This window comes from Lithobates pipiens, unplaced genomic scaffold, assembly GCF_037356315.1.
Source record: "Lithobates pipiens isolate NorthernLeopardFrog02 unplaced genomic scaffold, aLitPip1_a1.2 Scaffold_35, whole genome shotgun sequence".
NCBI lineage: Eukaryota > Metazoa > Chordata > Amphibia > Anura > Ranidae > Lithobates > Lithobates pipiens.
In genome coordinates this window covers 27,121,646-27,147,500 of record NW_027507811.1, presented here as the reverse complement: position 1 = coordinate 27,147,500, position 25,855 = coordinate 27,121,646, and the positions used below count along the sequence as shown (strand labels likewise).

Genomic DNA, 25,855 nt, shown 5'->3' with positions numbered 1-25,855 from the left:
CCTTCCCCCCCCCCCTCCCCCCACCACTATGTACCCTTTTTGGCAGTTCAATAAAGCTTCGGGCCTGTGAACTCTTTCTCCCCCCCTCCCCACCTTCTCCAACCCCCCCCATCACACCTGTTGCTCTTTGAAATACCATTTAGATTTTGACTTTGACAGTATGACGTGATATGTATTTAGTAATGGTTTTTGGTAATGCTTTCAGGGTAATGCGGCGTCATGCATGATGTGATGTTTCGGGGTATCATTACTCTGCACAACACATCAGGCATCATACCGCAGGATGAATGTAATTTATTTGTATGTTTGGAACTGTATTGTTATGTAGTGTATTTTATGCGCTGCGTCGCAGTACAGTGTGGAATGTACCCTGTTAAAAGTATTTTGTTTTTTGTATATTTTCTTGCAAAATAAAGTATACATTTTCAATCAAAAAATCTGTTCTTATCAGTTGCCAATAGGTGGCGGTAGTTTACCGTCCCTGTTCTACGGCGAGGTGGAGCAGGGGTGGCGGTTGCTATGCAAAGCCTGTTGGTGTAAAGGTGACCCAGACTGGTTTGTAGCCGGTTCGGGAAGCCTCCTGATGGGGGCGGAGAACCACTGGTCGGCGCCAGGGGAGGGGACCCTGGCAGACCGGCTTGGATTGTGGCAGCTTTAGCCCCAGTCAGTTTTTCGGGAGGGAACGCTTAGCTCTTCTGTTCCAGCAGAGGGGTGGCCTGTACCTTTCGAATATAATTAGGTAGGAGTGACGGGAGTGAGGGTTTGACCTGATGGCAAAGGGTCTCACTAAGCTCGCTGATCTCCATGCCTTTCTGGCTGTGGTGGGGGCTGTCGTGGTCTGGGCTGGGCTGTCGGGGATGCTTTTGTTGGAAAGCCTATGGTGATGTGCCCCTGGAGTGGCAGTCCAGGGGTGCCTTATTCACTGTGCGTCCGCACTTTGATTTTGGCACCTAGGTCACGTCACCATTACACGCTTTTTTTACACCTGCCTCTAGGGCCCGGCCTTTTGGCTAGGACCAGAGGAATTTTTGATTCCTGGCCGGAGGGCCGGCCATTGTATTGCACAATGGCCACTTTGTCACTTCACGTTTTGATTAGTAGGGTGTCGGTCCTCGGACCAATCCTGAACGTCTTGTGGGAGAGCGGACATAGGCCTTCTGGCTTGGTCCAATCTCCATGAGGGGGGGCCTACCTTCGGGGAAGCCCCCACAGTACCAAGTACCTAGGAGGTTCTGTTCCGGCAGTCCTCCCGGGGAAAGGAGGTCTTCCGGTTTCGTCCGGGGACCACTTGTTGAGTCTGGTACCTCAGTCCCTGTCTGGAGCCTAATGCCCCAGGGGATCAGGGTATGGTCCTTCTTTTGGAGGACATCAGGCACCCGTCTGCACTTTTTAGTGTTCACTCTTTATGTGTGTGCACTTTTTTTATGCACCAGGTGGAAGTTTTTTGGGTGTGTTTGCACGCCATGGGCTTTTTAAAAAAAAAAAAAAGGAGGTCAATTAAAGGGGTAGTAAACTCTTGTTGTTTATTTTTTTTCCCTACAGGTAAGCTTGTAAAAATATACAGCTTACCTGTAGGTAAAATGAATATCTCCTAAACCCGCAATGTTTAGGAAATATTCTAGTGATGTCACTGGTGCATGCACTCTGAAGGAACGCTATACTCGCGCCATTCCTTCAGAGCTGCGTGCCATGACTCCTGCGCGCATGTGTGACGTCATCGCAGCTTGAGTAGTCAGATGGCCAGAGTCCACGAACCCAGAAGGAAGATCGGGGTAAGATGGAAGCCTCGGCAGTGGTGACATATTGGCCAATATACATAATGTAACACAGCCTATAGCTACCTAAACTGGACTCCAGCCTTGCCTTCAGTCTTGCACGGTTGTACGATTTGTGAAGAACGATCACTGCATGAATCGCAGCCTGCCTATGCAGCCAGCAAATGTGGCTGCTTGTACCTACTGTATAGTTGTAATTATAAAATATAGCGTGATAAAAAAAAGAAAGAAAAAAAAACACATATTATATAAATGATAAAAACATAATAAATACATTTGTATAAAGATTTATTTTTTAAATATCTTTATAATAATAAGTCATTGTAATAATGATAACAATAAAATACATTTCACTTACTTTATTATTTACACTATTTATTTTATTAAATGTTTAATTATTTTATACAATATTTTATTTATATAATAATATTAATATAAAATAATTAATATTAAAATATAATAATAATAATAATATTCTAACTTTTATGATATAATATTATTATACAGGATTTATATAGCGCCAACAGTTTGCGCAGCGCTTTACAATATAAAGGGAGACAATACAGCAACAATACAAATCAATACAAGAGGGTTAGAGGAGCCCTGCTCCTGTGAGCTTACACTCTAAGCCCTTGTACACACAGTAGGAAATTCCGACAGAAAATGTCCGATCGGACCATGTTGTCGGATAATCCGACCATGTGTGGGCTCCATCTGACTTTTTCCGTCGGAATGTCCGACCAACAATGTTTGAGAGCTGGATATAAAAATTTTCCGACAACATGATCCAATCGGACTTTGTCCGATCGTTTGTAGAGAATTCCGATCGGACAAAGTGTCACGCATGCTCAGATCAAATTCCTAGACCAAAGCTATTGGCTACTAGCCTGAACGTAGTCCCATCGTAACTAAATAACCTCACCGCGTTCCGAACGATCGGATTTTCCGACAATTTTGTCTGACCGTGTGTATGCAACACCAGTACAAAATCCGTCGGAAAAAATCTGACGGATTTTGTTGTCCGAATGTCTGACCGTGTGTACGGGGGCTAAGAGGGAGGGGCTGGTGAAACAAGAGTTAGTGACTGTGAGGGATAAACTGATGAGTGAAGTAGAATATGTGGTTGTTAGCTGGAGGCAGGATAGGCCTCACCTGAAGAGACGAGTTTTCAGGCATCGTCTAAAAGTGGACGGAGTAGGAGATAACCGGACAGCTTGGGGTAGTGAGTTACGGATGATGGGAAGGGGGTCTGGAAAAGTCCTGGAGATGAGCATGGGAGGAGGGGACAAGGGAGCTGGAGAGCAGAAGGTCTTGGGAGGAGCGGAGAGGACATCGGGGTGATATTTGGAGATAAGACTGGTGATGTAGCTCGGGGCAGAATTGTAAATGGCTCTGTATGTAATTTATTATTTTTTAATATATTATATTATAATATGTTTGAATATATTATATTATTTTTTATTATATTATAATATTTATAAAATATTTTATAATATTTATTTAATAATAATAAATATATATATATATATATATATATATATATATATATATATATATGTTTAATAAAATATTTTATAATATTTTCTAAAACATTTATTATTGAATCATTATTCTAATTATTTCCCCCAAATTTGGCCACATTACACTCTAATGCTGCGTACACACAATCAGAATTCTCCTTGGAAAAGCTCTGATGGTTTTCCTGATGAAATTCCGACTGAATTTGTCTCAAGCAGTCTTGCCTACACACGATCACACCAAATTCCGATTGTTTATAACACGGTGACGTACAACACGTACGACGAGACTAGAAAAAGGAAGTTCAATAGCCAGTAGCCAATAGCTTCTGTCTCGTAGTTGAATCTGAGTATGCGTGATTTTTGGCATGTCGGAATTGCATTCTCATGATCAGAATTACCGATAGAAAGTTTTTCCGTCGGGAAAATTGAGAACATGCTATAAATTTTTGCCTGGCGGAAATTCGGACAACTAAATTCCGATGGAGCCTACACACGGTCGCATTTTCCAATGAAAAGCTCTCATCTGTCTTTTTCTGGCCGGAATTCCGATCGTGCGTATGCAGCATTTAAAACTAAGTTGCCAGACTCTACTTTAGGGAAAGTCAATTCAATCCAATGCTGCAGTTTGTTACTTGACCACTAGATGCCACCAGAGACCGCACGCTTTCCATCTCTGCGTTTCAGCCGACTTCTGGTGTTTACGTTCCACTCTGGATGGTGATGCTCACCTGCTGGAACGCAAACCCGGAAGTGCTGTCAGTTGACCCGGAAGTACATTGTACAGCTAGTAATGACCCTGAATGTAGTTTATTATGCACTGTAGAAGATGTGAAGTGACAGGAGAGGACCTGGTGAGTACCAGGTGTAGCAACAGCAGTGCTCAGTTATATATGTGTCTTGTGCTGACAATAAATGAAGTAATTATTATTAATATTATGATCTAATTGATTGGAGAATTGATTTATCCAGATAGTTGTTTTGGTTCTCCGGGGGAAGGCCACCAATGGGGGAGGGGGTGCCTGCCCAAAGGGCTTATGGAACAATTTCTGGTATAAGCAGAAAGGAAGAGATGGTCTTGTCTACGCCGATCTCACACCTTGTGATATATTGATATATTGTATATTCCAGTGAGCTGCAGGCTGGGTCATTCCCACTCCACAACTCATGTAAACAAAGAAGTGGGGTGCGGGGTGGGAACCATGTGGCCTGCAGCTCATTGGAGTAAAAAAAAAAAAAAAAGGCGTATGTTCGGCTAGAGATGGGTTCGGAGGACATCTAAGCTCGTCTCTAGTCATGAGCTTTTTCCTCGCTGCCCCATACGGCTTCATGAGCTCTCTACGGCCCCCATGAGATATGAGGAGAGCATGTGAGCATGTGTCCACCCCTACTAGGAAGCTGGGGATGTACGTTCTGGCTTCCTGTGATCCTTACGCCCCTATGATTTAGTCTCAGGTCTTGCAGGGGGAGTCCATGTGTTTACTACCACTACAAGGAAGCTGGCTGTGTACCTTTTGGCTTCCTGAGCTTTCTATGCCTCCATGAGTCAGCCTCTGGCCTATGGGTAGTGTGTTTCTACCCCTACTGGGAACCTGACTATGTATGTTCTGGTTTCCTGAGCTCTCTGAACCCACAAAAGTCCACCTCAGTCCTGGGGGGAGCGTGTGTCTATACCTTCTATGTACGCTTTGGTTTCCTGAGCTCCTTATGCCCCCATTATTTAGCCTTGCGCCTAGGGGTTCTTGTGCCTACCCCTACTAGGTTGCTGGCTATATATCGTTCGGCTTCCTGGGCTCCTTACAACCCCAAAAATTATTTTATTTTCTAGGGCCCCTGCTAAAAAAAATTATATATATATATATATATATATATATATATATATATATATATATATATATATATATATATAAAGTTTGAGGAGTTCCAAAACAATTTTCTAGCAAAAATATACCCACCATTTTATTCTCTGTGGCCCCTGCTTATATATATATATATATATATATATATATATATATATATATATATATATATATATATAATGTTTGGGGGTTCTAAGTAGTTTTCTAGCAAAATAAATACTGATCTTTAAATGTAGACAGAAAAAGTGTCAGATAAGACCTGGTTTTTAAGTGGTAATTATTGTTAAACAGCCCCTCAGGGTAATGTTCGTATTTTTTACGCCTTTATATTTTATTCATGCTTCTCATTTTTTTATTTCCTCCAACAGGATTGTCCATTACCCATAATTTAAACCATGATCTGGATATGACTTCTCATATTAAGGAAAAACTCCCACCATGTACAGAAGGTCACCTCCCGCAGTCTCACAACCACACTCCTACCTAAAAAGTAAAACAGGATCCCCCATACCATGAAGTAGACAGATGTGAACAACTTAGAGAACATAGACGTGACAAAATGAAGGAAGAACCAGTTTGGTCTACTAAAAAGGAGCCTAACTTAAGCACTAAAGCACATATCTCTGACACTTCCCCATCCACCAATTCCATATCTACTCATATGAAGGAGGATCCCAGCTCAGATGAAGACGGGCTCATTGGCAACAAGGATGCACCCCAAGATCCTACGCAACTCAATTTGATCCACGTCAAAGTTAAGGAGGAAACTTCTTCAAGTGAAGATGAGAACGTTGCCAGCAGGGACACTTCTACAACCACCGGTCTTCCAGAGGAGCAAAATGTGTCTAGCGAGGGCAAAGAGAAACCCCCAATGCTATCCTACAGGATATATGACTGCTCTAAGTGCAGCACAGCCTTCGAGAACTACCCAGATTTTGTTGCCCACCAGGCTGACCACCCAAGGATAGAGATGGCTTGCTCGGAATGTGGGAAGCAGTTCCCGTATAAATCACAGCTGATAAGACATCAGCGGACTCATACGGGAGAGAAACCTTACCCTTGTCCAAAGTGTGGCAAATGTTTTACTTGTAAGTCGGAGGTCTTCAAACACCAGGTGACCCACACCCGGGAGAAGTCTTACATCTGCGCCGAGTGCGGGAAGCGGTTTATGAGGCAGTCGAGTCTGATCAACCACCGGATCACGCACACCGATGACAAGCCTTTTTCCTGTTCCGAGTGCGGGAAGTGCTTCAAGTGGCAGTACAATCTCTCGTTACACCAGAGAATTCACACTGGGGAAAAACCTTATAATTGTTCTGAGTGTGGCAAGTGTTTCACATGCCGGTCAAACCTTATCTATCACCACCGGACTCACACTGGGGAGAAGCCGTTTACATGTCCCAAATGTGGGCAGTGCTTTGCGTTCCGACCACAACTCACCAGACACGAAAGAACACATAAGTGAGCTGACTCAGAAGCCGCTATTTTGTTTTAGCATCACTGTTAAAGATGGTGTTCGGGATAGAGCACAGGCATGTCTCCATTTGTTCTGGACAATTGCTGCCAGACTGGGTGAGAGCCGTCATGTCTGGATACTGGCAGCAACCCAAGGCTTATTGGACTAGATAGGATAGTTCATTGGGTGTTTCCCACACATTTGCACTTGGTTTGCCTTAAGGCTTGGATATGAGGTTTTTGTGCACTCTTCCTCATTTAGGACTGTGTATACCTGGACAATACAAGAGTATATGCTGACATAATAATTGCTGTGCTTCCAATTGCCATCTAATGTCTCTGCTGGCTTTGAAGTTTCCGCTTAAAGAATAAGCACATAAAAAACATACCTCAGTTCTGTTAATATATCCAGGCAAGCAAGTCTGCTAACATAGCCTTTCACTTGGTTCCATGTTCCGGCTGTCCCCAGTGAGCTAGAGATAATCACAAGTCATTCCATTTTAGATTTCCTGGGAAAAACAGGACTTGTAATGTTCAGTCCTGTACAAGGGGTCAGAGAATATAGCTGGCAAGTGTACTTTCACCTATAGCAGCCCTCATTCTAATAAAGGCAAACCTCCTGGTATTTGGTTGCCCCCAGGACTTATCATACAATGCAAATTTTCTGGCCATGTAGCACGAGAGGCTGTGCATAGGCAGAACAAGAGTACCTGAGGTTTAGGAAGATATAGATGCTTGCAAATAATGGTGGTTACAGGTTCCTTGGCTAGAGAATAGTCAGAGGGGCATGGCAAAAGGTTAGTCCAGACAGCATGAAAAAACATTATTCACCAAAGTGCAAGAGGTCAGTCCAGGCAGCAGGCAGAGATATGGTTAGTAAACAGGCAGGGGGTTGGTCAAGGCAGCAGGTAGAGAAGTGGTGAGTAAACAGGCAGGAGGTCAGTCTAGGAAGCAGACAGGGGCGCGATCATTAAACAAGCAAGAGGTCAATCCAGGCAGGAGGAAGAGATATGGTCAGTAAACAGGCAAGAGGTTGGTCCAGGTACAGGCAGAGATGTGGTCAGTAAATAGGCAAGAGGTGAGTCCAGGTAGCAGGCAAAGACATGACCAGTAAACAGGCAAGAGGTCAGTCCAGGTAGCAGGCAGGGATGTGGTCAGTAAACAAGCAAGAGGTTGATCCAGGCAGCAGAGAGAGACATGATCAGTAAACAGGCAAGAGTTTGGTCCAGGCAGAGACCTGGATAGTAAACAGGCAAGAGGTCAGTCCAGGTACAGGCAGAGATGAGGCCAGTAAAAAGGCAAGAGGTCAGTCCAAGTAGCAAGCATGGACATGGTCAGTAAACAAAAAAAGGTCAATCTAGGCAGCAGGAAGAGACATAGTCAGTAAACAGGCAAGAGGTCAGTCAAGGCAGCAGGCAGAGACATGATCAGTAAACACGAAGAGGTCATTCAAGCCAGCAGGCAGAGACATGGTCAGTAAACAGGCAAGAGATCAGTCCAGGTAGCAGGCAGGGATGTGGTCAGTAAACAAACAAGGGGTTGATCCATGCAGCATAGAGAGACATAGTCAGTAAACAGGCAAGAGACGTGGCTAGTACGCAGGCAAGAGGTCGGAACAGGTAGAGATAAGGTCAGTAAATAGGCAAGAGGTCAGTCCAGGCAGCACGCGTGGACATGGTCAGTAAACAGGCAAGAAGTCAGTCCAAGTAACAGGCAGAGATGTGGTCATTAAACATGGAAGAGGTCAGTCCAGGCAGCAGGAAGAGACACGGGCAGTAAACGGACAGGAGGGCAGTCAAGGCAGCAGGAAAAGACATGGTCAGTAAACAGGCAAGAGGTCAGTCCAGGTAGCAGGCAGGGGCTTGGTCAGTGAACAAGCAAGAGGTTGATCTAGGCAGCCGGAAGAGACATGGTCAGTAAACAAGCAAGAGGTTAGTTCAGGTAGCGGGCAAAGACACGGCCAGTAAAGAGGCAAAAGGTCAGTCCAGGCCGAGACATGGTCACTAAATAGACAAGAGGTCAGTCCAGGCAGAGACGTGGCTAGTAAACAGGCAAAAGGGCGGTCCAAGTACAGGCAGAGATGTGGTCAGTAAATTGTAATTTAGCAAGCATGGATACAGTCAGTAAACAAGAGTTTGATCCGTGTAGTAGAAAGAGACGTGGCTAATAATCAGGCAAGAGGTTAGTCCAGGTAGCGGGCAAAGACATGGACACTAAATAGACAAGAGGTCATTCCATCCAGCAGGAAGAGATGTGGTTAGTAAATTGGCGTGAGGTTGGTTCAGGAAGCAGGCATAGACATGGTCAGTAAACAGGCAAAAGGCCAATTTAGTCAGCAAGCAGAGACATGATCAGCAACTGGTAAAGGATGGGTCCAGGCAGCAGGCAGATTTATGGTTAAAATACAGGCAAGGGTTGATGTCCAGGCAGATCAGGTATAGGTAGTGGCAGCTAGTAGGGATGGGCGATTGGTTCGGCCTGAGCATACGTTCGGGCTGAACTTTGGGTGTCCCGACATTCGGCGAACAACAAACATTATGCGGTGTTCACAGCAAATTCGAAAGCCATGGAACACCGTAAAAGTCTATGCGACACTAGCATGAAAAACCAAAAGTGCTAATTTTAAAGGCTTATATGCCATTTATAGTCATAAAAAGTGTTTGGTGACCCGGGTCCTGCCCCATGAGACATGTATCAATGCAAAAAAAGTTTTAAAAATTGACGTTTTTCGGGAGCAGTGATTTTAATGATGCTTAAAGTGAAACAAAATGTAATATTCCTTTAAATATCGTGCCTGGGGGTCTCCTTAATGTATTGTCGGGTCTTGGCAATACAGATAAAACTCATTGAAAAAAACGGCATTGCCCCCCCCAGACCAAAAATGTTTTTAAAAATTACGTGGAGGTCCCCCCAAAATCCATACCAGGCCCGGTATGGATATTAAGGGGAACCCTGCACCAATTTTTCTTTTAAAAATGCCGGAGGCCCCCCCCCCCTAAAATCCATACCAGACCCTTGTCCGAGCACGCAACCTGGCAGGCTGCAGAAAAAAGGGGGACAGTCTGGGTCTTCATCACATGATAGGAACAATTCAATTGTTTAATAAACATTTGTCCAACTGTTTTTTTGCTTTTTGTTACCATACTGCTATGACCTACATACAGTAACTTCATTTCAATGGCACCTATAAGCCATTGTTTTTCTAAAGCCCTTAGGATGCAACCATGGCAACTGTATACAAGAATCCCCTATATCCTTAAACACTTGCGGCTGTAACTGGCTTGCTCTCTCTCCCAAAAGTCTGTTCTGAGCTCCTAATCGACCAACTGCTGCATTAAAAAATGGTATCCCATCCATAGGCCTAAGCGGTCTGCACTTGGAGTTCAATAACAGGGAGATACCTACAGAGGGGGGCCTGTGTGCCTAAGGTTGAAGAGAATATACACTATATTACCAGTTTGGAGATGACCCCCTCCTGTTCCAACATGACTGGGCACCAGTGCACAAAGCAAGGTCTTACACAAACAGGTACACAGTGTATTATGTCTTCATAAAAGAGAGGGGCTGGCAGTGATTTTTTATTTTTATTTTATTTTTAACAACCACTTTAAAGCTGAATTCCAACAATTCAGCCGCAGGCACATTATGAGTGAAGTCCAAGGAGGTACATGACATCCCCTGAACTTCTATTATTTATTTCTGACAGGTTTGTGGCTCTGCCTGGGAATGCACTGACACTTAAGCCCCATACACACTATCAGATTTTCTGCTGATTTTTGTCTTCAGATTTACCAAAACCATGTAGTACAAGGCCCTGCCTGATTGCATACAAATTGAAACCCCTAAGGTTTGACCTCATATTATATGGTTTTGGTAAATTTGAAGGAAAAAACTCTTCAGAAAATCTGATATGGGGCTTTAGGGCTCAGAGGAGAGAGGTACACAGATGTTCGCCTTTCCACTCTGCTGCCCATTCAGAGAAGCCTTTGCATTTTGTGAATAAGTGCACATAATACAAAGGCTTCTGTGACTGGACCGGAGGAGGGGAGGGGACAGGCATAGCAGCTGCACCGACTTGAATGTTGAAGATGCTTAGACCTGAAGAATCAGCAATGGGTTCCTAGAAATACAGCGATAGCCATCTTCTAGAAGCCCAATAAAACTGTCAGATATAAATAATAGAGGTAAGCCCAGTGGATATCGTGCACCTCCTTGGACTTAACTCATAGTATGCCTTCAGGAGTTCAATTTCCAGAATTCAGGTTTAATACAATCCTTGTGATGAACATGCTGACCTGAGGAAGGGATTACAACTTTAATTTTTTTGTCTCCCTAACAGAATTGCATTAGTACTTTATTCTCTGTGGTCCCACTGTATGTAGGTAGGTAGCCACCCGCTCTTGCTTACTTTCGAGATGGACTATGGGATGGGTAGTGTGGAGTTTTTGGAGTGCGTTCACAAACTACAGGCTTTTCAAAAAATATAAATGTGTAGTGTGGCTATAGCAGTGTACATGGCCGCAACTAATGGTATAAAAAAAGTGCTACAATGTTCTGTGCAATCAAAAAAAGTTCAAAAGTGCTCCAATGTAATCCATGCGATTCGGTGGTTGCTGTGATATCAATCCAATATTAAGGTGCTGCACTCAGGTGTTCCCCCAGGTAATAGCCGCTCACCTTAGAGCGTGCGGTCAATCCACGCATTGGAACCTGTAAATGGTTCAGTGGTAAATGCGGATTCCTGTGGTGGCCGCACTCTGTGCTTCAATATGGTAATGGAGTCCCTTTTGTGCCTCAGTAATACACATACAGTGCCTTGCGAAAGTATTCGGCCCCCTTGAACTTTTCAACCTTTTGCCACATTTCAGGCTTCAAACATAAAGATATAACATTTTTATTTTTTGTGAAGAATACCTGTGTGTAATTAAGTCTCTGTATAAATGCACCTGCTCTGTGATAGTCTCAGGGTGCTGTTGAAAGCGCATAGAGCATCATGAAGACCAAGGAACACACCAGGCAGGTCCGTAATACTGTTGTGGAGAAGTTTAAAGCCGGATTTGGATACAAAAAGATTTCCCAAGCTTTAAACATCCCAAGGAGCACTGTGCAAGCGATCATTTTGAAATGGAAGGAGTATCAGACCACTGCAAATCTACCAAGACCTGGCCGCCCCTCTTAAACTTTCATCTCAGACAAGGAGAAGACTGATCAGAGATGCAGCCAAGAGGCCCATGATCACTCTGGATGAACTGCAGAGAACTACAGCTGAGGTGGGAGAGTCTGTCCATAGGACAACAATCAGTCGTACACTGCACAAATCTGGCCTTTATGGAAGAGTGGTAAGAAGAAAGCCATTTCGCAAAGATATCCATAAAAAGTCTCGTCTAAAGTTTGCCACAAGCCACCTGGGAGACACACCAAACATGTGGAAGAAGGTGCTCTGGTCAGATGAAACCAAAATCAAACTTTTTGCCCACAATGCAAAACGATATGTTTGGCGTAAAAGCAACACAGCTCATCACCCTCAACACACCATCCCCACTGTCAAACATGGTGGTGGCAGCATCATGGTTTGGGCCTGCTTTTCTTCAGCAGGGACAGGGAAGATGGTTAAAATTGAGGGGAAGATGGATGCAGCCAAATACAGGACCATTCTGGATGAAAACCTGTTGGAGTCTGCAAAAGACCTGAAACTGGGACGGAGATTTATCTTCCAACAAGACAATGATCCCAAACATACAGCAAAATCTACAAAGGAATGGTTCACAAATAAACGTATCCAGGTGTTAGAATGGCCAAGTCAAAGTCCAGACCTGAATCCAATCGAGAATCTGTGGAAAGAGCTGAAAACTGCTGTTCACAAACGCTCTCCATCCAACCTCACTGAGCTCCAGCTGTTTTGCAAGGAAGAATGGGCAAGAATTTCAGTCTCTCGATGTGCAAAACTGATAGAGACATACCCCAAGCGACTTGCAGCTGTAATCGCAGCAAAAGGTGGCTCTACAAAGTATTAACGCAAGGGGGCCAAATAATTTTGCACGCCCCACTTTTCATTTTTTTATTAGTTAAAAAAGTTTCAAAAATCCAATAGATTTCGTTCCACTTCACAATTGTGTCCCACTTGTTGGTGATTCTTAACAAAAAATAAAAATGTTTCTATCTTTATGTTTGAAGCCTGAAATGTGGCAAAAGGATGAAAAGTTAAAGGGGGCCGAATACTTTCGCAAGGCACTGTAGAAAAAGGAGGACTTCATAGTGTAGTATATTAAAACTTTTAATAAAGTACAGTAAAAAATCCCTTGCAGGGTACTGTACAGGGGGGGGGGGGGGTGTCTGCCACACGGAGGGCAGTCTGGATATCACACGGGGGGGGGGGGGCAAGTCTGGATGTCACAGGGGGCAAGTCTGTCACACAAGGGGGCAAGTCTGGATGTCACACGGGGGGCAAGTCTGGATGTCACACAGGGGGGCAAGTCTGGATGTCACACAGGGGGGCAACTCTGTCACGGGGGGGGGGGGCAAGTCTGGATGTCACGGGGGGGCAAGTCTGGATGTCACACAGGGGGGCAAGTAAAAAGCGTATTCAAGTTTATATGGGCTAAGAAACAACCGAGGCTTTGTAGGCGTCTCTTGACAATACCTAAAAACTCAGGTGGGGGTAGCAGTACACTTAAATATTACAATGCGGCACACCTTAGTAGAATTGTGAACTGGTGCAGACATAGAGATTTTAAACTCTGGACGGTTATGGAGCAACAATTTAGCCCAATCCCCCTATCGAGGGCAATGTGGTGTTATGCAGGATTACCAATTGCTCTTAAGAAACATCCTATGATAGGTCCTACACTTAGAATAGTATATACGATGTGTAAGAACGCCAAACTCTCGTCTATACGATCACCACTATTTCCGATTTTGGGAAATCCGGGGTTCCCACCAGGAGTAGACCGTCGGTACTAAGTAAGATCTTTCCAGAGGTAGCAGATAGCTGTTGGAGATGCCAGGAAGAACGAGGTACTTTATTTCACATCTTTTGGGCATGTCCCAGGATTGAAGAATATTGGTTGGCGGTACAGAGGATAACACAAAAATTTACGGAATGCCCAATACTAAAAGACCCGGCATTCTTTCTACTACATTGCTCACAATTGCCAAATCAGAAATACAGGGAATCAGTTTTGTGCCATTTGGCACTCAACTTCTTTGGTCGACCATGGCAAGTCCTTTTCTGAGTGGAACCTCTCCTGTTAAACCGCTGTATGGTTTGGGCCATTTTGTTGCAGCTCAGTTTCAGGGCCTTGGCAATCTTCTTATAGCCTAGGCCATCTATATGTAGAGCAACAATTCTTTTTTTCAGATCCTTAGAGAGTTCTTTGCCATGAGGTGCCATGGTGAACTTCCAGTGACCAGTAAGAGAGAGTGAGAGTGATAACACCAAATTGAACACAACTGCTCCCCATTCACACCTGAGACCTTGTAACACTAACGAGTCACATGACACCGGGGAGGGAAAATGGCTAATTGGGCCCAATTTGGGCATTTTCACTTAGGGGTGTACTCACTTTTGTTGCCAGCAGTTTAGACATTAATGGCTGTGTGTTGAGTTATTTTGAGGGGACAGAAAATTCACACTTATACAAGCTGTACACTCACTACTTTACATTGTAGACAAGTGTCATTTCTTCAGTGTTGTCACATGAAAAGATAGAATAAAATATAAAAAAAATGTGAGGGGGTGTTCTCACTCTTGTTAGATACTGTAAAGTCTAATGAGAGTGACCAAGTCCAAGAGTCCACAACTTTTAATTAAAAAGTTAGTTCATAGCAGGAAAACACAGAACAGCCAACACGCTTCAGCGCAAAACAAACTTCCCTCTTCTTCAGGGCTTCTCCTGAAGATGAACTTCACTCAGTTACAGAAAAATATAAAGTCAGTACTTACCTTACATACCAGCCGTGTAGTCCACCACTGTCTTCCCCGCAGTCGAATCTTCTCAATAATTCGGATATTCAACACCAATATTTTGAATTTCAGAGCTGGCTGCAGCTTCCTGATGAATCACCACCAGTTCCCCGCTGTGCATGTATGACCAGTTAGCCTGGTTCTGTAGCTTCCCGGGATAACACAACTTCCCAGGATGCTCCAGGCGGTGGAGGTCGCTGAGGTGACATAATTTGTGCCTAGGCAAGAAATGGAGTGGGTGCAGGTACAGAGAGAAAAAAAAAAAAAAAGCACCATCCCCACCAAAATATACAATTAAGAGGCTGGGGAAAGAAGAGGAATAAGAACAACTTTCATTTTGGAGTGAAGGTCCAATTTAGGTGCTGGGACACTTAGCATGGCATAGTCAACAGTCTGCAAAGACCTTGAATCTTTGAGGTTCTCATGACGCACATATTCAAAGTCATTTGCACACCGGTATGAATCAACATTGGCGACCATGCCATGTAAAGATTCCTTGCGAAACAAAATCATAGATTAGGGGAGCCGCTCCTTGTCTGTCCAGGTCCGGTAACTCCCGCTAAAGGAGTGAAGGTTGGGGAAGAGCTTGTCTCGGCTATATGTATAAACATGTAGGAAGAAAGGATCTCAAGTGCCGCACATCCAGCAAAGCCCAACAGTGTCTTTAGTAAAAGCAGCTTCAGGCCAAGCTCCCTCCAATGTATTTTGCCCTACCCTTACCTCCATGACTAAGGCTCATGGGTGGGGCGAAATGCGTTGGGGGTGTCCTGGACAGAGCTTGGTCTGAGCCTGATTTTACTAAAGACATCGTCTAGATTTGCTGGATGTATGGCACTTGGGACTCTTTCTTCCTCCATGTCAAGATTCCTAAGACTAATGCCGCGTACACACGGTCGAACTGTTTGACGTACTCAGTCCGTTGAAACACATTTCAGCGGACAATCCGCTCGTGTGTGGGCTTCAGCGGACTTTTTCAGCGTGCAGTCCGGAGTACCAAGAATTTCGGATTTTCCAAAAATCTGTCCGTCGTACTTTGGTTTCAGCGGACAATACGGTCGTCAGTATGCTAGTTCGACGGACTAAGAATGGCGCATGCCCAGAAAGGATTTACACGGCGGAAGGGTGCTTTGCTGTGTATTGGACTTCCTATTTCTAGTCCCGTCGTACGTGCTGTACACGTCATCGCGCAAGCTTTCGACGGACTGTTTGTGCATCCGTGTGTGGTCAAGTCCATTCAGTGGAAAGTACGACGGATTGTCCGTCGGATTGTATGACGGACTAAGTATGTCAAACAGTTCGACTGTGTGTACGCGGCATAAGAGTACATAAGCTCTGAAAAAGGGAAAGGGGTTATGCCCTCCCGAAATGCATTCAACATTCTGTGTTTTCCTACTCCTGATTTTACCATGACAAGTTGTTTGGTGCTTTCATTATACACAGATTCTCAACTTTGGTTTGCCCCCACCCATTCCTAGAGTTTACCCGTTTTTTTTTTTTTTTAAATGCTACCGAACTGGAACCAGTGTGCCCGTGATAACTTGTATCCAGCACCTCTTTTTCACTTTTGTTTGGTCTAGTTATCCCATAACCTGGAAGAATGAAAATATCAATGGACATAAATTTACAGCCTTTTGATATGGTGAATAGGGAATGCCTATATTGATGTGATGGTGGATGGGGTGGGAAGGAGCTAAAGTAGGTGGAAGGTTGGGCGATGCCTATAATGATGTGATAGTGGATGTGGTGGGGAGGAGCTGAGGTAGGTAGAAGGTTCGGGTATGCTCACAATTATGTGATGGTGGATGGGGTGGCAGGAGTTGAAGTAGGTGGAAGGTTGGGTGATACCTATAATAATGTGGTGAATGGGATGGGGAGAAGCTGACATAGGTGGAAGGTTGGGTGACGCCTATAATGATGGAATGGAGGAATGGGGTAGAGAGAAGCTGAAGTAGGTGGAAATGTTTATAATGATGTGGTGGTGGTGGATGGGATGCAGAGGATTCAAAATGTGTGTAAGGTTGGGTGATGCTTATTATGATATGATGGTGGATGGGGTGGAGAGGAGGTGAAGTAGGTGGAAGGTTGGGTGATGCCTATAATGATGCGATGATGGAAGGTTGGGTGATGCCTATAATGATGTGATGGTGGATGGGGTGGAGAGGAGGTGAAGTAGGTGGAAGGTTGGGTGATGCTTATAATGATGTGATGGTGGAAGGTTGGGTGATGCCTATAATGATGTGATGGTGGATGGGGTGGAGATGAGGTGAAGTAGGTGGAAGGTTGGGTGATGCCTATAATGATGTGATGGTGGAGAGGAGGTGAAGTAGGTGGAAGGTTGGGTGATGCCTATAATAATGTGATGGTGGATGGGGTGGAGAGGAGGTGGGTGAAGTAGGTGGAAGGTTGGGTGATTCCTATAATGATGTGATGGTGGATGGGGTGGAGAGGAGGTGAAGTAGGTGGAAGGTTGGGTGATTCCTATAATGATGTGATGGTGGATGGGGTGGAGACGAGGTGAAGTAGGTGGAAGGTTGGGTGATGCCTATAATGATGTGATGGTGGACAGAGTAGGGAGGAGCTGAAGTAGATGGAAGGTCGTTGACTGGGGTTAGAGCAATTAAAATTAGTCGGAGGCTGGTCATTTTCTGTTCACCGGCTGTATTCACAAAACTCCAGGCAGAACAAAAACATGATTTTTGGTAAACTGATTTTCTTTAAATACAAATGTCAATATGTACAAATTTATCAATGAAGGAGATGAAACACGATGCTGTATTTGACCACTGAAGTCCTAAAAAGGTCCCAACTTAAACCTCATTCACAAAATAAAAAGTGGCATGATCAACATTCAGTACACGTTTGAATGGTGCTCTGGGCACAGATAAAGCTCCCTAAGGATTGTGGGTTCTCATGTGTTTGGTCAGTGCCGAGGGCCTGTAGAAGCTTTTTCCGCATTCCATGCAGCAGTGCGGTTTGATCTTCTTGTGAATCTTCTGGTGGTTCTCTAGAGTCTTTTCCTTTGTAAAGCACTTGCCGCAGGTATCGCAGGTAAATGGCTTGACCTTGGTGTGGATCTTCTGGTGCCGGTACAGCACCGACTTGGAGGTGTAAGACTTGCCACAGATGGAGCAGGGGTGCGGCTTCTCCCCCGAGTGGCACCGGCGGTGTTTCATGAGGTCGGAGCTGCTGTAGAAGCACTTGCCACAGTCAAGGCAGGTGAAAGGCCGCTCCCCCGTGTGAGTCCGCATGTGGTTGATGAGCTCGGAATTGCTGACATAGGACTTGCCGCACTCCGTACACGAGAATGGCCGTTCCCCCGTGTGGGTCTTTTCGTGGCGGATGACGCCAGATCGCAGTGTGAAGCACTTGCCGCATACGGAGCACGGGTGAGGCTTTTCCCCCGTGTGGCTGCGCTTGTGCTTGCCCAGGTCCGATTTGGTGATGAAAGCCTTGTCGCAATCTGGGCATGGATGGATCCTCAACCCCCGATGCCTCTTGCGGTGCTCGTTGAGTTCGGATTTGCTGCCGAAGCATTTCTTGCACTCGGAGCATATGTAGGGGCGCTCTCCTGTGTGGCTGCGCTCGTGGATCACCAGATGCGGGATGCGGCTGAAACACTGGCCGCACTTGGCGCAGCAGTAAGGCTTCTCACCCGTGTGCTTCCTCTGGTGGAACAGGACCTCTGACTGCCATCGAAAGCACTTTCCGCAGTCGGGGCACATGGGCTTTTTATCCGGGGAAAAGAATCGTGGCTTCCGGGCTGGTTCCTTGACGGGCGTAGAATTTGCTAGGTCTACACCGGTAGGTTGTGTGTGATCGCCAAAGATGGCTGAAAGGGGGGTGTACTCTGTGTGAGTAACTGCTGCCTGTGTGTTGTCTGTACCTGAGGACTGTATGTGACCAGCCTGAACAGGTATAGGTGGCAGATGGTCTTTATCAGTCACCGTAGACGGCACATTGTCCGCTGCAGCAGCTGCCAACGTTGGGTGGTCTGTCTGGACATATGTAGATGTTATATGATTGGTAGACTGCACATGGTCCATTCGAGTCAGTGTAGACAACACATTATTGGTCGCAGGCTGCAAAGGCTCGGTTGTAGTTGGTGCCTCCACATCTACACCGACAGTAGCCGACGGCAAATGGCTTGCAGAAGTAGTGGCTGGCTGTGGGGAGTCGGTTCCACCAGGGGTAGACGGTGTCCTCTCCACAGTCTGTGAATCATCCATACAAACAGACATTTGTTGCTCATCGATGGGTGCAGAGGTTTCGCCATCAGAAAGGTCTCCCTCGTCGCACGATGAAAAGTCTACCGCCGAGTTTAGGTCCAACTTGCTCATGATGGGATCGCACATGGTGGACATGCTGTCTTCTTGATCATTGCAGTTCTGGACTTCGTTAGAGCAGGCCGGAGAGGGGCCAGAGGCATCAGGAACTAGAGGCGTGCTTGTGGGCTCAAGTAAATCTGAGAAGAAGAAGATAACAAACTGAAACCTTTAAAATAAATGTATAATAATAATAATAATAATAATAATAATAATAATAATAGTGTGTGACTTTAGGGGGGGGGGGCACATTTGAGTGTAAGCTCTTCTGGTGCAGAGAATGGTGTGAATGCCTTAGACCCCTTTCACACTGGGGCGTTTTTCCAGGCGTTTTTCAGGCGCTTTAGCGTTAAAAAAAGCGCATGAAAGAAGCCTCATCTGCAGTCCCAATGTGAAAGCCCAAGTGCTTTAAGAACCCTTTCACAATGTCAGCGCCCGAAAAACGCTCGTAAAGCACCGCTTAAACTAGCAGCGCTTTACCAGCGTTTTTCGAGCGTTAATGGGGCGCTTTTAACCCCTGCTAGTGGCCAAATAAAGGGTTAAAAGCGCCCAAAAAACGCTGCTGCCAATAGCGTTTTTCAGGCGTTTTACAGGCGCTTCCCATTGATTTTAATGGGAAGGGGAGCTTTAGGAGCAGTGTATTCACCGCTCCAAAAGCGCTGCAAAGAAGCTGCTTGCAGGACTTTTTTTGACGCCCTGCCAGCGCAGCGCCTTGGTGTGAAAGCACTCGGGCTTTTACATTGGGATTGCAGTTGCGGCTTCTTTCAGGCGCTTCTTTTAACGCTAACGCGCATGAAAAACGCCTGAAAAACGCCCCAGTGTGAAAGGGGTCTTAGTGTTCTCTGTATAGCACCACGGTATATGTCAGAGCTATACAAATGAATAATATTACCTGATTCCCACAGGCCTATTGGTGGCTGACTAGGAGCTCTTCCATCCTGGATGAACATCATATGATGTCCTTCCAAGATCGCACCATGCTGCGGCACGATCTGTCACTCGCTGTGTCCACTAGTTACAGAGGATGACAGAATATTGTACTGGGCCGGTACCATGTGATTGCTTTGACCAATCACAGCATTGTATGGCTTTCATTCATAGCCATTCATTGTGTATTGTTGTGCACTGTGACCAATCACAGTGATCACACAGTACAGACAAGGCCAATCACTTTTTTTTTTCACACAAAGAGCTTTTTTTTATTTTAGGTGGTATTTAATCTTGCTAAAAAAAATAAAAAAAAGACTGAAAAAATTGTTTGTTTGTTATAAACTTTTGCAAACAGGTAATTTTTTTCCTTCATTGATGTGCGCTGATGAGGCTGCACTGATAGTTGGCACCGATGGGCATCGATAGGTGGCACTAATGGACACCGAGTGGTGGCACAGATAAGTAGCACTGACAGGTGAGGCACAGATTGGCAGCACTGATGGGCGCTGATGGATGGCACTGATGGGCACGGACTGGCAGCACTGAGGCAGGGACTGATGTCCCTGTAACAGAAGCCCTTGTCTATTGACACCCTGCTGGCACTGGAAGCCTGCGCTGTAGCCGTCATTCGGCTATAGCACGGGCAGAAAGTGGTTAAAAAACATTTATAAAAATTGTCATTCAAAATTGGCCTGGGGAGGAAGGGGGTGAAAGTGTCCACTATTGAGGTTTTTCATAATAGTGTGTGACTGGGGGAGGAGGACATTAGAATGTAAGCTCCTTTGATATCACACTGGTCTGCCATGACTGTTGTCTTTGCATTCTTCTCCAGAATCCCCTGCTAGCTGTAACATGGAACAGGTAAGGATTGTGTCTACATGTATGGATGGACGGCACGTTTAACATCTCCTCACCTTCAGATTCGGGGATCTGTTCATTCTCCACCAATGGGTCCTTCTCCAGGGTCTTCTCTGCCTCTTGAAGAACAATTTGCTCCAGCGAAATGGAGACCTCGACTTCCTCAGAGCCATTAGGAACCTGACACACACAATGATACAGTCACCATCCAGACACATCCCTTGTCTGTTACTGGATAATGTCCCAGAATTCCCACCACCGCTCACCTCTCCTGTCAGCAGTGCAATGATCTTCTGGGTGACTTCTAGGATCTTCTGCTCGCTGTTCCTCTCCACTGTCAGGGAGTCAGGTGGAGGCACTGCGATGGTCACCAGATCACCGGACTTCACAGCAGGGAATCTCTGTATAGAACCAAAAACATTGTCAGGTCTGCATTTTATTAAGAGACATAAAAGTGATGTCATGTGACCTCCCAGAATCCTCCTCACTTCTCCGGTCAGGTCTGCGTTTTATTAATAGAAATAAGAGTGATGTCATGTGACCTCCCAAAATCCTCCTCACCTCTCCGGTCAGCAGGCAGATGATCTCAATGGCGAGGTTTAGTATCCTCTCTGCAACAGGCTGACCGTCCTTGTCCATTGCAGCAGATGACTTTGAACAGCTGGCCTCTGTTAGTGGAAGAGCTGCTTAATCTATTTCACATTGATATTCATAAAGCCACCTGGTAACAGAAGGCAAAATATAAACATCATACATATAGAATAGGCACAAAGAAAGCTGAGTTCTAGCGAGGCAGCACATCACAACAATGGGGCAATAATCAGGTTTAGGAGGCAGGAGGGAGAGGACAGTCCTGGGTTGCTTCATCATAGTTCCTCACACATCATCATGCTCTCACTTAGTCCTACTGTCCTCCTCTCCACAATCCCAAATGAGCCACCACGTCTTCATTGTTTGACCTCACAGAGACCAGCGTGAATAACAAGGTCCCTTACCATCCTACAACCAATTTGTCCTCATAGTCATGTCCTTGCAGAGTCCAGTTTCCTAACACAGTCCTTTACCCTGCCACAACCCAACTGTCCCGTGAGTCCTGTCACCACAAAGTTCAGTCTCATAACACAGTCCCTTCCCCTCCCACAATCCAACTGTCCCCATAGTCATGTCCTTGCAGAGTCCAGTGTCCTAACAGGGTCCCTTACTCTCCCACAACCCAACTGTCCCCATAGTCATGTCCTCACATGGTCCAGTGTCCTAACACAGTCGTTTACCTTCCCACAACCCAACTGTCCTCAGAGTCATGTTCTTGCAGAGTTCAGTGTCCTAATGTGGCCCCCTACCCTCCCCCAACCAAACCGTCCTCACAGTCATATCCTCACACGATCCCATACCCTCCCACAACCCAACTGTCCTCAGAGTTATGTCCTTGCAGAGTCCAGTGTCCGAATATGATCCCATACCCTCCCACAACCCAATTGTCTTCAGAGTCATGTCTTCGCAGAATCCAGTGTCCTAACACAGTTCCTTACCCTCACACAATCCCACTATCCTTGCAGAGTCAAACTACCCTTACAGCAGTTCCTCACACAGTACCATAATCTAAAATAGTCCCATCTTCATTACACAAAGGTGTGCCCCGACACAGTCCCGTCTCCTCACACAAACCAAATATTACACAGTTCCACAAACACAACATCATATTCTAACATAGCCCCACTGACCTTACACAATATTATGTCTCACACTTCAATGTTCTCACATCTCATTTCCTCAGTGAAATCTCCTCACTGAATCTTTTGCCCTAACACCGTCCCTTGTCCCCACAGAGTCCCATAACTCTTACCCAGTCCCTCACACAGAATCATATTCCAAAATGGTCTCACTTTCATTAAACAATAGCATGTCCTCTCAGTTCCATGTCCTTATAGGCATGTCCTCAAGAGTCCAAAGTGCACACACAACATCATATTTTAATATATCCCCACTATCCAACACAATCTCCCTTACCCTCATATGATCCCACTAGTCCTGACACAGTTCTTCATACAATATCACATTCTAGCATAGTCCCATTGGCACGCCTTCTCTGTTCAATGCCATCAGTCATGTCCTCCCAGAATCCAGTGTCCTAAAACAGTCCCTTAACCTCACATGATCACACTGTTCACACAAAGTTCCCTCTCACAACATCACATTCATAACATAGTCCCACTGTCATAGCACAATGGCATGTCCTCTCAGTTCCATGTCCTGAGAGTCATATCCTCGAGAGTTCCAACATGGTCCCTTGCTCGCACAGTCCCCTTGTCCCTACAAATATCTTAACAGAACAACACATTTTAACATAGCTCCACTGACATTACACAATGGAGTGTCCCCAGAGTTCCATGCCATCTGTCATATGCTCACAATTCTGTTTCATCAGCCATGTCCTCACCGTTCCGTGCCATCAGCCATGTCCTTACCGTTCCGTGCCATCAGCCATGTCCTCACCGTTCCGTGCCATCAGCCATGTCCTCACCGTTCCATGCCATCAGCCATGTCCTCACCGTTCCATGCCATCAGCCATGTCCTCACCGTTCCATGCCATCAGCCATGTCCTCACCGTTCCATGCCATCAGCCATGTCCTCACCGTTCCATGCCATCAGCCATGTCCTCACCGTTCCGTGCCAACAGCCATGTCCTCACCGTTCCGTGCCAACAGCCATGTCCTCACCGTTCCGTGCCAACAGCCATGCCCTCACCGTTCCGTGCCAACAGCCATGCCCTCACCGTTCCGTGCCAACAGCCATGCCCTCACCGTTCCGTGCCAACAGCCATGCCCTCACCGTTCCGTGCCAACAGCCATGCCCTCACCGTTCCGTGCCAACAGCCATGTCATCAGCCATGTCCTCACCGTTCCGTGTCATCAGCCATGTCCTCAGAGTCCAGTTTCCTAACTCAGTCCCTTGCCCTCACACAATCACTCTGTTCTTAGACAGTTCCTCTCACAACATCTCATTCTCACATAGTCCCACTGTCATCACACAGTGGCATGTTCTTCCAAGATGTCTTTACAGAGTCCACTGTCCTAATACAGACCCTAACCTTCACAATGTGCCATTTTCCTTACACAGTTCCTCACACAACATAACATATTCTAACATAATCCCACTGACGTTACACAATGGCATGTCCTTTTAGTTCCATGTCCTCAAGAGTCCAAAGTCCCAACATGGTCCCTTGCCTGCACACAATCCCACTGTGCTCACACGGTCCTATTAACTTTATAAACGTCTTCACACAACATCAAATCTTACACAACAGTGTGTCCACTCCATTCCATGTCATCAGCATTCACTGTCCTAACATGGTCCCTTGCCCTCACATGATCCCACTCTCCTCAAGCAGTCCCATTGCCCTCACACAACATCACATTCTAACACAGTCCCGATGTTGTTACACAATGGCATGTCCTCTCAGTTCCATGTCACCAGTCATGCCCTCACCGAGTCCAGTGTCTAAATTCAGTCCATAACCCCGTACATTATCACACTCACACAGTCCCATCATCCATACAAAGTTCCTCACACAACATCACATTCTAACATAGCCCCACAGTCACCACACAATGGCATCTCCTCCTAGTTCAATGTCCTCAGAGAATGCACTGTCCTAACAAGGTCCCTTGCCTTCAAATGATCATACTGTCCTCACACAGTCCCATTGCCCTCACACAACATCACACAATGGCGCCTCCCTCAGTTCCATGTTCTCACACAATCCCAGTGTCCTCATAGTCCTTTGCCCCAGACAACATTGTGGCCTTACACCATACAAGGTCATACTACATGTGGTCGGAGTAGGCTCTTCTTCCAGTTACGTACATTAGAGTCCATTCTACTAACCCTTAGCACTGGGAGATCTGAAACCCACACTGGCATTGCCGGGAGACATTATTTTTGCTTCAACGGGAGTCCTTCAAGTCCTTCAAGTCAAGTCCTTCAATGGGAGAACGGGGTCACCAGCACACCAAGGATCTCCGGGCCAGGTCCAAAGCGTTATTCCACGATCACATCGTGGTTAAAAAGGTGATTTGTGTCAAAGCCTCGCAGGACACCTTCATCAGGGAGGTGGGGTAGGGTTAGGGTTATTAAAGGGGTCCAAATATTGCCTTTGTAACCATGATGTGATCGCAGAATAAAACTTTGGACCCGTTCTGCAGATCCTTGGTGTGCTGGTGACATAGTTCATGCTTTGAAAACCTTTGGTTCCCAGCCGGTGGTCGCGACACCACCCAATACCATCTACAGCCAGTTTCGGGAACGCGTGCGTTGGGAATATTCTGCTTGTCTAAGTCCATCACACGTCTCCGGGTCATGGTATCCATGGCAACCCATAGGAATGGACATCCAAAGTGAATAACCTTACAATTCATTGACATGTAATTGCTGCCTGGTGTTGTCATGCTTTTAGCATGCATGTAAACTGGCAACATAATAAAGAACGACATGGAGCATTTCCACCATAACCAGCTTCAGATACATCAGCAAAGGCTCAGTGCAGTAATGAATAGGCAGATAAGATGGCCTCCCCCCCCCCTACAGGTAATGAGCAGATCTCACTTACAACCCTCCCTAAAGGTCCCCCCCTATCCCTTTACATAACCATTGCAGCTCCCCCTCCAGCCACCACAACAACAGAACAGCATTTAAAAGCGAAGAAAACCCCATTACCACCATATCCTCCCAAGCTCAGGAAGTGTTTTCCTCCAATCTACAACCTCTTCCGGGTTTTGCGTTCCAGCGTCTGCGCTGCTGTGCGTTCCAAGCGATCGGCGCTCTTGCGGGCGGCCTGCTTTTTCCTCTCCATCGGAGCGAGCTGCGGAGGTCACGTTGGTGTCCCAGGGAGCTTCTTCCGGACGGGTTTTACCCACAATTAGCCCTCCGCTGATGGAAATGACAAGTCTCGCGATAGTTAGGAATAGAAGGGAGGCAGGGCTGGCGATCGCTTTATTCGACCAGCCCTGCCAGGCGCGATCCCTACTGCGCATGTGCACTGTCTTAAAAAGGCTACTCCAATTTTTTATTTTTTTTGGTTGTTTTACAATCTCCCTATTATTAAAAAGCAAAATTTGAATTTCCATACGTGTGTCTAATATTATATATTATATAACAAACAAAACAAAAAAAATAT

General features: G+C 45.7%; 2 protein-coding genes across 3 annotated transcripts; one reads left to right on the top strand and one right to left on the bottom strand.

Moving 5' to 3' along the window:
* The first annotated feature begins 4,059 nt into the window (after window positions 1-4,059).
* Window positions 4,060-9,729, top strand: LOC143956358 (uncharacterized). The gene is made up of 2 exons (XM_077466577.1): window positions 4,060-4,146; window positions 5,520-9,729. Exon 2 carries the CDS (start codon window positions 5,711-5,713, stop codon window positions 6,614-6,616), a length of 906 nt encoding a protein of 301 aa, XP_077322703.1. The 5' UTR covers window positions 4,060-4,146; window positions 5,520-5,710; the 3' UTR covers window positions 6,617-9,729.
* Window positions 9,730-17,210: 7,481 nt separating this feature from the next.
* On the bottom strand, window positions 17,211-25,638 carry LOC143956237 (uncharacterized). Of its 2 annotated transcripts, none has more exons than XM_077466417.1 (5): window positions 25,396-25,638; window positions 21,241-21,400; window positions 20,946-21,080; window positions 20,736-20,859; window positions 17,211-19,031 (listed from the first exon to the last, which is right to left on the bottom strand). In XM_077466417.1, exons 2-5 carry the CDS (start codon window positions 21,316-21,318, stop codon window positions 17,461-17,463), a joined length of 1,908 nt encoding a protein of 635 aa, XP_077322543.1. In that variant the 5' UTR covers window positions 21,319-21,400; window positions 25,396-25,638; the 3' UTR covers window positions 17,211-17,460. The 2 variants fall into 2 exon arrangements, with proteins under 2 accessions (XP_077322543.1, XP_077322544.1); XM_077466418.1 differs by lacking the exon at window positions 25,396-25,638 and adding an exon at window positions 24,568-25,279.
* Between the last annotated feature and the right edge of the window lie 217 nt (window positions 25,639-25,855).